A 14,192-nucleotide genomic window follows, 5' to 3' on the forward strand; every position below is an offset into this window, starting at 1 on the left:
CATCTTTCTTTGCCTTTAGACAACAATAAAAGCATTCTCCATCAGCCTCATTTGTGTTTATCATTAGCAAATATACATGCTAGCATGCTACTATGCTATAGCTGACCACGCATATTTAGGCTAAAAGTTTCTGCTGCAGTGACTGCTGCCTGCTCCACTCCGTATGTAGGGGGAGAGAGGGGCACCCACAGGCATGCTCGTTTGGCTGTCACCCACATACATTAATGCATTCCCAGCAGTAAGTTTAGCCTTCAGAACTAACTATAACCTAAACCTCTTTCTAACTTTAACCCTGAACTCGAGTCTTTACAAAAGGCTGTTGGAAGGTTGTGAAAAAATGACGTTTGCAAAATGTAATAACTCTGATTGTCCAAAACTAGAACGGGTCATCATAAAGATACATGGACATGCTTTATCTTAACTCATCACACACACATGGACACAAAAACATTCAGTGAGCGTATTCTTACAGCTGTCCTCTTTTCAAGACAGTAACTTTATAACTACCATGTGATGCGTTTAGGGCACATCTGTAAATTTTAGCTAACAAGAAAAACTCCTCTGCTGCTTTCTGACTGAGACTACAAGAGCTGTTATGGTATCTGACCTTGGGGTTGATGACCAGGTAGGTGACCACGTTATGTTCTTTTAGGTAGGAATCTCTGGTCTGTCCATCTCCAGGCTCTACCTTGTATGAGCCTTTCAAATGCTCCAGTGTTACTGAAGAGATATGGACCCTCCTGGAAAAGAGTAAGTGGATAGACGAAATCAGTTGAAGACTGAAGAGCTTGCATCACTGCACCACCGACGGCTCAATTGAACTTTTTTTTCTGCTCGAGCTTTGTAACTACACTACCCTGTAATTCTTGCTTTTCAGCTCGGTTGCCCTGCAAACAGAGATGGAAATATGTTTTGGTTTTTTTTCATCTGGCATATTTTTCAGATAGCTTTCAGCAGGCATAACAGGAGACAAACTATTAGCAGCCCAGTGAGACAACACTGTGGCATTGGAGAGCTTATTTTCAGAGTAGCATACACATAACCACCGGCCAATTTTCTGGAGCTTGCTACAGCGCTGGGATGGCAGCCCTAATGGCCACAGAACAAATGCAGAGCTGCTTGTCAAATGAAGTAGCTATAATTGACAAAAATGCTCATAACAGGTAGAATTAGAGGAGACGGATCCCATGTCCAAAAATGTCTCAAAATGTTACCATTATTATGATGTAAAACATCTCAACAATGGAGCAGGGAAGTCAAACACTAATTGCAAAGTAGCTTTGCACCAGCAGTGAGATGAAGTAAAGCATTCTTCGGTTCATTAATCTTACCCAGGCACACCTCCAGCCTCCATGTGATTTGCTAGCGTTACATCATGTGACCACACATCATATTGCCACTTCCGGAGGCCAATCACGCCACAGAGGACATTTCCAGAATGAACGCCAACACGCATGTTGATGTCGACTCCAGTGGCGTCTCTGACCTTCCTGTGGACAGTACAGAAACGCCCTGATGTATTGTGCTCACTTTCTGTAAACAAGATCAAAAGCTTAAAGATGACTTGTTACGCCAAATTCAAGATTAATATTTTTATTCCAGGACTGTGGAATAGCTTTGCATAGTTCACACCCCGATTTGGTCTTATTGGCTATCCTTTGCAAACAAAATTTGAACAGTGGGTGGGTGGAGCTGTGTGGCTGTGATGACATTAGGGATACCAGCTATCACTGGCATTGTTCAAATCCAAGCATAGAAAAAAATTCAGAGTAGCCTGAAATCTGAGATTTTGGCTCGCAGCATAAAGCATTTCCATCCATCCGCTTTAAAAACGCCCACCATTATTAAAAGCACATAAATGAAAGAAAATAAGGAAAAGCATAACATGTTTAAAACAAATCACAAAGTGTAGCAATGTTGCGGTTCACCTTTAGCATAAATCTGGGAGTAAAAGGAAATAGCTAGCCTGGTTAAATCAGAGGGTGAAAAGCTATGAACCGCAGACTATATAAAAGATCTGCTATCAACAATGTGTAACTGCTTTAACTCTTTACCCCCTTGCAAGCCTACCAGCAGTAATCCTTCAAGCTGAGCAGTTTCTGTCATATTTCAGACCTGCCTATAGAACAAAATGACTGGGTGTGCATCAGAAGCTAGTGAGGGTGACACGTTAGCCAAAGTGCTAGCAGCATCCCCGACTCACGTGTGCTTCGCGTTAATGTGACATTTTAAGCTGGAAGTGCTTCGGTGAAAAGAGAATTCCTTCTTGCACAATGTGCATAAGACTTTATGTCGGTCGACTGTTCCGTCTTGTTAGTCTTTTAATACTCAAATTTCCCATCGAGGGGGCCAATCTGCGTTTATCATCTTCCATATTGAGCTGATTGGTTCAGCTGCCCGTCACTACCAGATCAACTGCCCATTTGCACATGTGCGAAGGTAACTCTACTTGGACAAACTGCCCGAAACACGTTGATGGAAACATTTCAGGGATTTTGAGTCATTCTGCACTCCAGATGCGTTAATTGCGTGAAAATTTTTAATCGTGTTGACCGTGATGGTGGATTAATTTGCGTTAACGCGTTCATTTTGACAGCACTAGTTTATTTTGCAAATTATGGCTGCATTTAGAATCAGAAAACAAGAAAATTGTTGAGTTTTTTTCTGTATTATTATAGGGTCTTTACGTTATAAATAAAGAACCTTGAGGTGACTGTTATTGTGATTTTGTGCTAGATAAATAAAACTGAATTGAAAGTGTCTAACCAACCAACCACACTCTGTCTCAGCATGTCACAGGTGGCCATCTTTAATCTGATTGTGATTAAAGGTCAGTGTTGAAAAGCTAATATATTAGCCTATGAAACGAATGCGCGTGTGTTCACGCGTGAATGGAGACACACAGACAGATAGCAGAAGAGGGAGAAACCAGGCTAATATATTTTGTCGTTTGTTTGAATATTTTATTTGTCCATTCTGGAGGCTTATCGTATTGCGTTCACACTGTGTTTACTCCAGAGTTCAAACAGAGCTGGAATCGAGTCTGGCATTCCTTCTGCTCAGTCTGTTTGACAGCTGTGTGTTTGTTTGTGTTTGCGTTTCCCTTTGTGTGAGAGAGAGCGGAAAAAAAAATACGGGTGAAAAGAGAAGTAAAGATCTGGTGTTTTACTTGATGGCCTCACACATATCCAGGCCCATCTTCACGCAGTTCCTGGCGTGGTCAGGCAGCGATTCGGGCAGGCCAGACACACAGTAGTAACAGTCTCCCAGGATCTTGATTCGCATGCACTCATTTTCCTTTAAAAAGCAGAAAGAGAGAAGGAAGCGAATTGCAGCCATTATCAAACTCTTTCATATCCAAATCTGTCCAAAATTATTATCATCTTTATTAATCCTCAACTATTTTATTCCTTCCTTACCTCCATCTAACCCTCATGCACAGAGTCACATCCATCAAGCCCAAAATCATACACCCACACGTAAAGCATATTAGCTCTTATTCCACATGTGGGAAGTGTAACAGCTCATCGTTGGACTGGGTTTATGTAACAGCAGCTTTGTCAGACGGGAGGACAGAGCTGCTGGACACAAAGCAAAGACAGCCTGACTAAACTGTTGAGACCCACGTAGCTGAGAACCCCCGAGACTGCGAGATACACTCTGACCAGCCCACGCACGCACGCAGGGCGCTCCGGGAAAGCGCGGCAGGAAGGCTGACAGAGGCCGCAGGACCGAGAAAAAATGTATTTCGAGGCCACGTTTCATCTGGTAGACAACACCAGACAGACCTCGTTCTCTCATCTTGGTTACTTTCTAATTAAGCCGTTCTAATTTAGTACATTAATTCAAGCTTCAGATGACATTACCCTGAAAGCACTACATGTGAACCAAGACCAACTGTTTCATGTCTTCCATTATTTCCTCATTAAATTCAAATGAATTTCTGATTAAAATGCCATTTGCTGCTTTGATTTATGGAGGCTCTTACTGCATGATGCATATGACTGTGTCTATTTTAATCATACAGAGTGGGTATACGTACAGTAAATTCAGTTGAGAGTGTCTTTTCGGTTTACCTTCGCGATCTGGTCAAACTTGCCGAAGAGTTCGTTCAGCATGTGCACGAGCTCGCCTGGGGAGCAGTCACTGGCCAGCCTGGTGAAGCCCACGATGTCTGCGTAGAGAATGCTGTAAAAACAAAGATAAAGAACACTGTTAAAAGGAAAACCATTGTGTAATGTAGTGCAGTGCAAAAGTCCTTCTTTATATTTTGCTTCCATGTACTTTTAAAGTGGTCTCGAGCAGCAGTTTTCCAGACTTTTTGAAGCAATTTCAAAGTTTTTCTTCAGTCATTTGTTGCTCTTTCACTCATTTTCAGTCCAGTCCTTTTACTGACAAAGGATCAATTTTAAATGATATCTTTAAGTACTTTGTTATCAGCAGCAAGATGCAAAAATGCCAACACCAAACTTTTTGTCAGGACCTGGGTCTGTGGGACCCCAAGGTTTGAGCAGTCAGTGGACTTGTTTACTTGTTGTTGATGTGTGTGTATATTATGCTGCTGTCCCTGTTTCCCTGCTTGCGGGCGTGTGTGTGTGTGGCTGTACCTGGCAGGGACACCCACCTTCAGGTCTGGTGGGTGTGTCCCTGCCAGGTAGCTGGCCACACCTGAGGAAATGATCACACACCTGCAGCTGATCAAGCCTCGTCGGAGGAGCTACTTAGGAGTGTGGTGGAGCTTTCTCAGTGAGAGTAAGCCTGCTGCAGTTTGAGAGTGGCTAACGTCTGCCTCTGTCATTTCCCAGGAGGAGCGTGGAAATGAGAGGGCAACAAGCATGGGGTGCGTGGACACTTGGAAGCGAGGACACAGAGAAAACACGGCACCGGAGTCTGGGGAGCGCAGGGATTTATTTGTGTGTGATTATTTACTGCACTGTAAATAAATGCACTGCTGTCATTGTAGAGTCCTGCATTTTGGGTCCTCCTTCCCCGCCTCCCCACGGTCTGCCATACAGACCGTGACAATTTTATTCATTGATAAGAGTTAAGAACACAGAAAACCACCATTAGATTTTGAGCCACTACTAAATACCACCTAGGAAGTATCTGAATGGTTTAATTTTTCACAATGACAATCATCCCAAACACTCCCAGTGCAGTAAAAGCATATCTGGATTGGAAAACAATAAGTCATGGATTGGCCTCCCCAAAACCCAGAACTCAACATTATTGAAGCAGTGTCGGATCATCGTGACAAAGAGTAGATCAAAAGGCAGTCCACATCCAAAGAAGAGCTGTTAATGTCCTTCAAGAAGCCTGGAGTACTACTCCTAAGGACTCCTTAAAGAAATTACATGAAAGCTTTCCTTTGGAGTTCAGGCTGTGTTGAAGAAGGAAAGCCATTAGAACTGTTCAAATTTTGTTTTTACCTTATATACTTAAGCAATTTGGGATCATGTCGACAGCAAACATCCAAAGAAGAGCTTTTAATGTCCTTTAGGAAGCCTGGAGAATTATGCTTGAAGACTACTTGAAATGATGAGAAAACTGTCTAACAGAGTTCAGACTGTTATGAAGAAAAAGGTGGCCATACCAAATATTGACTTGTATATACTGAATTGTGCCAACTGTGTTTTTCTGTGCTGTCTGGGAGCATTTTTAATGGAATTATCTGACAAATAATGAAGCTTCTGTGGGCCAAGAAATCCAAGAAGTTGTGTTTCAGTTTTGTTGGATGAAATTCAAGGATTTTATTAATCTATCGCTAAGCCAGCAGGTATCTGTGAGTGTGCACGGCGTCTGTAAAGTTTAGAGATAAAGATGAGCTTATAACTTTAGCGCTCCACCATCTGGTTCAAATATAGCTTCAAAAAATTAGCACTGCAGTTGGCAATATACCGCCACTGAGGCTTTACAGTGGAAACTAGGATACCCAGGCAATAATATGATTTACATATTAGCAGCGAGTAACGTTGGTAAGTTGATACAAAACGCTGGAGAACTCGTGGGATTGGAGTCCAGAGTTCACAAACCAATAAGTGACGTAACGGTTGCTGCATCAGCCTTTATGTAACTCTATAATGACAACAGCTCTCTAACACCTGTGCTGCTGATTCAACTTTTGGAGGCTGTAGTTTCTCATCATTGTAACTCTTATATAGCAGCATAAACTGCATGTTCTATACTTATATACAATTTTTAATGGTTAAAATGTATTTTTTTAAAAATAGGAAAGGTGTGTGCACTTTAAAGCAACCATATTCACACGTTACATTTCCAGCTATCTATCTCGCGATGTGCCAGCGTTTAGTATGTGACCATCTCCCGAAAGAGAAAGAATGGTATGATCTTCAGCCAAGCCTATTACTGCAGCTGGAGAACTGATAATGGGGTAGTACCTGTTTGGCTCTCTGCTAGCTGATTCATTTAAGAGGATCCCAGCAAAACTGCATTTCCACCTGTACCTGTTCTTTGTTCTGGAAAGATTTCCCTTGTCTCGGCCATCACTGTGAGCTGGACCATGTGAGATTTTGTTATTATTGGAGAGATAATAGGCAGATCAACATGAGACACACACATTCATCCACACACACACACCTGAGGCCTGCTTAAATGAGGCACGGTGCTATTTCTCCTGTGAAGCTCCATGATGAGGGTAAAAACAGATTTTTAGAGGGCATTTGGTGAAGAGGCTCTCATAGTAAGCCTGGGTTTGTGTACTCTGTTACTATGAACCCCCTCAGTACAGAGGAGGATGTCATCGGGAAACAAGGACAGAGGCTCCTGCTCATTTCGCAAAGTGACCTCAGAGGACAATAGAGGTGGATTAACTCTGAGGTGAATTCAGTCATGAAAGGAAAGAAGAAAATGGGATGTAAAGAGGATGGCCCAAAAAGAGTGGTTTGAGGAAAAGAAATGAAATTACAGGACATGACAGAAGATGTGAAGATTGCAGTAATATACAGTAGGAGAGATCCACCTATAAGAGCTGGTGGAGGGTGGAGGACAAAGGTGGGTGAAGTGTGAGCAGGAGGACAGGATAGCATACGAGCAATCAGGAGCTAAGATGAGAGCAGAAAGTAATCATCTTTATCATGTGGAGGTACAGAGAAAGGAGAGGGACACTTACCTGACATTGGTGTGCCGCTGCACGTAGAGGTTGTGGAAGTTGTTGGTGCTCTCAGTTCGACCGAAATTCGGTCCCTGAAGCCTCTGGATGATCTCAGCTTTCATCACTCTGGCTATGTGAGCAGGCAGTAGGGATAACAGCAAGCGCTCCTACAGGGAGGGAGATGTGGGGGGAGGAATGCAAGGCAGGCAAGGCAGGCGGTTAACGTAGTTTAAATGTTAACAGTGAATAACAATGGCAGGTTGATAAAGAGACTTTGTCTTTCTGATATACTATGATATGGAAATAATCGGTTTTGTTTCCACCAATCAAACAGAAAGGCTCCACGAGTACAAAAATCTTAATTCCCATTCAAACTGGTTTAAATAATTTGCTCCCTGAAACTGAAAGCTGAGCTCCTTTTCTAGGAGACCTAAAGGATCACATGTAGTGTCTGACAAGGAGTAGTGCATAATTAAGTCTGTTCTACTCTATTCTCTTCTGTTGTCATCCACAGCTAATATTTAACCTATTTTTACATCCCTTAATGATGGCTCATTGGGGCTAATTTTTCAAGCACTGAGCACAGGAAGCCAAAGTCAAGCACTGAAAATCTCTCGAGGCACATTTTCAAATATGCAGTGTGTCATGGGAAACCAGGTTCTGCGCATTTTTAGGCTGCCGGTTAAATGAGTGATTGAATGGAACATTAAGGTAAATGCACTTGGTAACCTCCAGTGGTGTCAAAATTAATGTGGAAGTGCAAAAATTGCAGTTCAGTCAGCGGTACTATAGATAATAACAGTAATTTATATTTGGAGTTGTGGCGCTGCTTGGGCGCTAACAGCCACTGCTGAAAAGATCGGCAGAGAAGTTATCAGTGACAACAGAGCTGACACTAATTCAGAAAGAGCAAGAAAGCATAAGATGCGGTCCAGGTGGGTTGCAAAGTGGCTTGCAGACAAAAGCATTTTTTTAAGCCGCTTTCAGCCACTCCCTTATTTACATGGGGTCCTCGAAGCAGGTAGCTCTGCATGTTTGATTTGGTAGATTTTTGTAGGAGAAACCCTACCTGCCATAATCCCAAAGGCATTTGTGTTTTCTCTTGAGACTGAACCAGGCATATGAGTTTTGGCTGTCAGCTTTTTTGTCAGCATTGAATCAGGAGATTTGCTGGGATTGCAGCTGAGGTGAGCTTGACGTTGTTGACTATGTGAGCTTCCACCATTAAAAAATAGTTAAATAGCCCCACTGGGAATTTTTTTTATAACCACCCATTCAAATTGTATTACCCATTTAACATCCACCAAATCACCTGTCTACTCCATTAGGATCCATCTGTTTTTATCAAATTTTTGGGTTGTTGTGCATAACTAAATGGAAATGCTAATGAAAGAAGAGCTGCATAGCAAAATGCACTGTTGAAACTTTAGTTTCTGAAAAATGTGATTCTTTAGCATAAGGTACCAAATGGTAGTCCTATCCCTAATGGGTGACAGGTATATGTTGTTCTATTATTGTAACAGCTAGCTATCTGCTAAACATCACCTCAAGCCGGTTTTTAGTCAGTGAACTGGATCCCTGAGTGTGTTTTGGGGTGACAACTGATGACTTGCTGAGAGGTTTATTATTGTATTAACAGTCCAAACAAAAAATGAGCTCAAGTTTTATATTATTTTATTTCAGTATGTATATGTAGGCACTTAGGCGCTACTTGCATCTGTATGATGCGCCAGTTGTCACAATGAGGATTGATGAGGACCGAAATGCATGTTAGCTAGCTGATCACAAGTCAAATATGAACCAAGTCCAAAGGGAGGTGGAAACAATCAGAGAATTGATGGGAGACAGACATGAAGTAAAACTACAATAGGTAACCTACAAAGTTGTACAGCAAGTTCATGAAATGCAAAATAAAAAATGCAGCGAGAAGGTCCGTGCTAAACATGAAAGCAGACAAGGGAACAGGCAAAAGATAAAGATGAGACAGAGGACGGAACAGACGGGGAAACACATAGGGAACTAAAACGACTACAAAGAATGAAAATAAGTGAATGACCCAAACTGTGAAACTGAATCATGTACATCCATTTTTTATATACAGTCATAATGAAAATGTAGATGCCATATAGATGTACCTTTGCAGTGATGTAAAATTTATTTGACCTATTATAGTCCCTAGTCCAAATCATTGATTTCTTTCTCATTTTGTAGGTTTTTCTACATTTCCCAAAAAGCATCTTAAGCATCTGATGAACACTGCTGTGCAGCTGCATTTGCTGGAATATCTCAGAAACTGAAATGCCTCGTGGCTGAAGTCAACAAAAGCACACAGGTGGCTGTTGGCAGTGATCTGGGTCTGTTTATCACATTTTGCTTCCGAGGATTCATCTCTTGTCTGATTTTTGAAGGCTACATTATTGTTGCACAAATACGACTATACAAACGACTCTGACAGCTGCTGGTGATTTTTTAGAAAGTTTACCTACGCTTTGGAAAAGTCATGTCATTATACAGTGAGGAGAAAAATGCAGAACCAGAGATGTAAGATCCATCACCCTTCGCTGTTGTGTAACCAGAAGTTTTTGCTTTAATTTAGCACCATACACACTTGCATAGAGGGTGATTTTGGCGTGCATGTGCAAGCGTGTGGGCATGTGTGTGGGTGTGTGTGCATGTTAGAGAGAGTGAATAGCTGCCTGAGGGGGTGTGACTCATAAATGCAGCTCACAGCAGAGAGGGTCATTACATTGTTCACACACCACGGGCTCATTTCCTAAAACACAGCAGCAAATTAAGTCGAGAGAGGGACCAGGGGCTCTAAAAATAGAAACCAATAGCAACACTTGCTCTTATTTACTTATTCAGCGCCGGAGCAATATGAACACTCCACTGTGAGCATGCACAATAGGTATAATAGCCTGGGGAGATGTAGTGTTATTAATCATGTGTTTGATTAATCAACTAAAGTTGTGTGTTCAGTCGCTGAATGAGATTTGTTTTATGCAGTGGCATTTGTGTGCGTCCTCACACAGTGATGCAGATACTGGTGCTGAGGAACAGATGCCAGCTTAGTTATAAAACATAGATCAACAGATAGACTCTGCTGACCTATGTTCACAAATAAAACATGTAAATAACTTAACAAGAAATAACAAGAAATGGTAACTACACCTAAATTCAGCGTTTTTACAAAAAAGATTCCTGTAGTAAGTAAGCAACTTTTTACAAACTTAGCAAGTTAAAAAATGATTTAAAAACTCATAGTCAATGCCAAGTGCGTACACTGCAGGTTATTAGTGTGCACGTTCATATGTCATTTCCCTGGTTGGAAAGAATGGCTAATGTCAGGGCAAAGACGCTAATGTCAAGCAAATGTCACCGCATAATGCCACTTAGACATGACGGACTTACCAACTCCTCATCCCTGACAAAACTAAGAAGTGAAATATTTTGGCAATTAAAACAGAGGCGGTTTGAATTTAATGTGGGCACTCATATTAAGAGACAGATAGCAATAACGAGGCTTAGGACAAGGCAGAGGCCAGCAAGGCCTTGAGCTAATTATAAAAATCAGCATGCAAATAGGATGCTTGCCTTTGCCACTTAGCAGTAAACACTAAGTATAGTCAAGGCTAAATAGAAATATTACATCTGTGTGTTTGTAAAGGTAATACATTTTGATTGATTACGGTGCTTGGTAGAGATCACGCAAGACATCAAATCCTGGATTAGAATCCATCTAACCCAGGACCATCTTTAGGGTTTACAGAGATATATTCACTCAAATATCCAATCATTACAACCAAGGTATGCAGAAAAACCATCTCTGCACCAACAACATTTTGAACTTTGCAGCAGATCATTTACAGCAGCAAAAGACACTCTGTGAGCTAAGAACAGGAATCTAAGACCATAATTCGCACTAGCTTGCCTAAATTGGACATTATAAGATTGGAAAACGGTTGCCTGATTTGATGAGTCTCAAGAATTCATCAGAATTTGGTATAAACAGCATGAAAGCATGGATCCATCCTGCTTTGTATCGGCGGTTCAGGCTGGAGATGGTGATGTAATGGTGTGAGAGGATATTTTCTTGGCACAGTTTGGGCCCATTAGTAGTTGAGTATCATTTAAATGGACATAATGGGAGTGACATTTCGGACTATATCACAAATCTCAAACTGTTTTCTGAACAAAACAGTGAGTTAACTGTACTCAAATGGCTTCTGCAGTCACCAGATCTCAGTCCAGTAGAGCACCGGTGGGATGTGGTGGAATTCGAGATTCAGATGATTGATTGACAAAATCTGCAGCAATTGTGTGATGTTTTCATGTCAACATGGACCAAAATCTCTGAGCAATGTTTCCAGCACCTTGTTGAATCCATGCCATGAAGAATTAAAGCGGGTCTGAAGGAAAAAGGGAGACCAACTCAGTCCTAGCAAGGTGTAACTAATGAAGATTAGTTGGGTACCATTAGTTGATGTCAGTGGGTGAGTGTAACTAATCTCAGGACACCTGAAAGAGATCCCTGAATCAGATATGTGGTCAATGGATTGATATGTTTACTAATGAGTGGATGAATGGAGCAAGAAAAGAAGTCAAAGATAATGACTCTCTACCAAATTCACTGCAATCTATCCAATTAGCGTAGCTATTTTTGAATGTATTTAATACTTTTTTTAGTGCCAAAATTTGACAGGCCTGTTTTGTAACTTCAAAATGGGAACTTCTCCAACTCTTAACAGCTTGTGGAGTAATTTCTAAGGGAACCGTGGATGGATGGATTCTAGGCAAAAATACATAGGATATGACGCTTGTCATGCACAAAGTTTCAACACAAACTCTGCTTGAGAACCAAAAGCTGTTGTAGTTTCAGATAGTATTTTGTTAGCGATGGAACAAAATGATGGAAAGTGGCTGGAACGTTGGGAAGGAATCAAGCTAGTTAGCAAGTTAGCCCCATAGCTGCTATTTTGGTAGCTAATGAATTGTCCGAGTTAGCAACAAAACTAAAGCTGACAAACATTAGCCAGCCTCCAGTACACATAATGTTTGAGCCCCAGAGTAGAGTTAGCATGACTGTTGGATTTGCAGACAGTCAAACTAGTGGACAGAAGAAGCAAAAGCAGGATAATAACCAAGAAGTAACTTCAAGAACTAAAGTATGGCTCTCAAAGTGTGTACCTGTTGGTGCTTTTCAAACTCCAGCTTGATGGGAGACTTGATGCAGTTGCAGGTGTCCTGATAGGTCTGTTTGAGTGCCAGGTCCATCAGATGCTTGTGATATGCCCCAGCCAAGTTTCCACAGGTGAAGATTATCACATTGGCTAAGATCTGCCACACACAGGCACACAAACATGGAAGAAATAAGCAATTAAGAGCTGACCTATATTGCAAATATGATTGTGCCAGTCATTTTTCCACTATACGACCTTTCCACTTAAGCCTCTGTTATTACCTTGTAAAACCAGGCGAGAACACACACTTTTGCAGTGCTTTCCACCACCGTGTCAACCACAAGCTCTTTACAGTGTGGACCTGCATATGAATAAGTTGTCCTTGGTGCCGTATCCAAGATCATGCTTTGCCTTTGAACACTGGTTTATTGGTAGAGTACTTTTCCACTCTGCATGTGTGAGTGTGTGAGAGCGAAGAAAGCTATTGAAGGCTGTTGTGATTACAGTGTTTTTACTCTGATGGTTGATTGGAGTGTGTGTGTGTTTGTGTGTGCGTGTGTGCCAGCAGCAGCAGAAATGGATCTGATGCCAAATCAATTCTAGTTCACTTCATGTTTCTGCACGCTTATTGACGTTTATGGATAATATTTTTCTCTTATCGGTCTGCGGCGAGACTCTCTTTGTTTTACTGTATTAACAGTCCATTCAGTTAGAGCCAGTTTTGAAGGGCTGTTCCCTGAGTGCGGTAAAAGGCCCTTCACATTACTCTGGAGGCCCTGCTGAATGTGCTCGATTATACAGGATAGGTTCATTGTTTTACAACCCAGACACTGCACCTCATCATTTTTAATCATGCTTGGAAAAACATTAGAGAACAAGTTTTCATGCTGCAGCTAATATGGAGAAGAAATTACATATGCAGCACAAGCAGGAAGTCATGGAAAATATATCGGCAGATTCCAACAGCGTGGCTGTGTGTTCAGGTTTACCTGCCAGACTAAAGGATCCTCCAGGTCTGTGTCGCGGGTGGTCAGACAGACACTGAGAGTGATAGTGTGTGAGAAGCAGGTGATTCCACTGGCGATAATGGCCCCTCTCATGGAGAAGGGAAGCATGGTGTAGACAACAAACACGATAAAGAGGAAGAAGGAGACCTGGAAACGGGAAAGCAAGAGCAGGTGAAGGTGCAAATTTTTCTAAATTAAACCACACGCATTAATACAAACAGCTTTGACAAGAAGTTCCCAAATGTAGAAATATGCTTGCAGCTGAATCCCAGCAGAGATCTCTGCTGTACGTGTTCCCACTTTGTCTGCTGTTTGCCTAAATACAGAACACAGCTGAGTGGGCTGCCAGTGCTTCTTTGCTAAGAGATCCAACGATAAACTGCTGATCCTGTGATAAATCATTAGAGATGAGTGGGCTGCTCACTTAGTTTTCACAAAAATCCTCTGCTAAATTGTCCAGAAAACAAGAATACAACAAATCAGAGCATCAAGTTATTAAATGACTGCTCAAATATGTCTTTACATGTGGGAATAACATATTGTAACAATTACACGAGGAGTTTGTTGCTTGATTTCTGTGATCAGTTGTACCTCTTTTTTTGATTTCCATGAGACATTTTTACTCCGATTGCTTATCAGCTCCTGCTGTGGATGTGCGCATGCATGTTTCTGTGTGCTGTGCGTGCGCATCAGCATATTTTTCACTGATACCTCATGCCTTAACCTCCCACTTCGTCTCTGTGCACTTCCCCTGCTCTCACTCCACCTCTTCCTGTTATGGTGGCTGTGGTGGCAACCAGCGTGATGAGGTCACAGCTTCAACTAGGACACCAGATCAACTTTGACCTTCCTGCCTGTCTGTTTATTTCCTGTGCCTATCAGGTTCAGAAAGTC

The 14,192-nt window shown here is 41.7% G+C and overlaps 1 protein-coding gene across 2 annotated transcripts in view; it reads right to left on the reverse strand.

Annotated features, from left to right (window-relative positions):
• adcy2b (adenylate cyclase 2b (brain)) overlaps positions 1 to 14,192 on the reverse strand; it is a 74,864-nt gene that overhangs the window by 34,147 nt on the left and 26,525 nt on the right. For both annotated transcript variants that reach the window (XM_080862472.1, XM_080862471.1), the window contains exons 3-9: positions 13,281 to 13,445; positions 12,299 to 12,448; positions 7,130 to 7,278; positions 4,077 to 4,188; positions 3,170 to 3,297; positions 1,332 to 1,490; positions 608 to 740 (exon numbers count right to left, since the gene is read on the reverse strand). In XM_080862472.1, the coding sequence (XP_080718598.1) occupies positions 608 to 740; positions 1,332 to 1,490; positions 3,170 to 3,297; positions 4,077 to 4,188; positions 7,130 to 7,278; positions 12,299 to 12,448; positions 13,281 to 13,445 (996 nt within the window). The remainder of the gene's footprint in view (positions 1 to 607; positions 741 to 1,331; positions 1,491 to 3,169; positions 3,298 to 4,076; positions 4,189 to 7,129; positions 7,279 to 12,298; positions 12,449 to 13,280; positions 13,446 to 14,192) is intronic.

Source organism: Rhamphochromis sp. 'chilingali' (assembly GCF_963969265.1).
Source record: "Rhamphochromis sp. 'chilingali' genome assembly, chromosome: 17".
NCBI lineage: Eukaryota > Metazoa > Chordata > Actinopteri > Cichliformes > Cichlidae > Rhamphochromis > Rhamphochromis sp. 'chilingali'.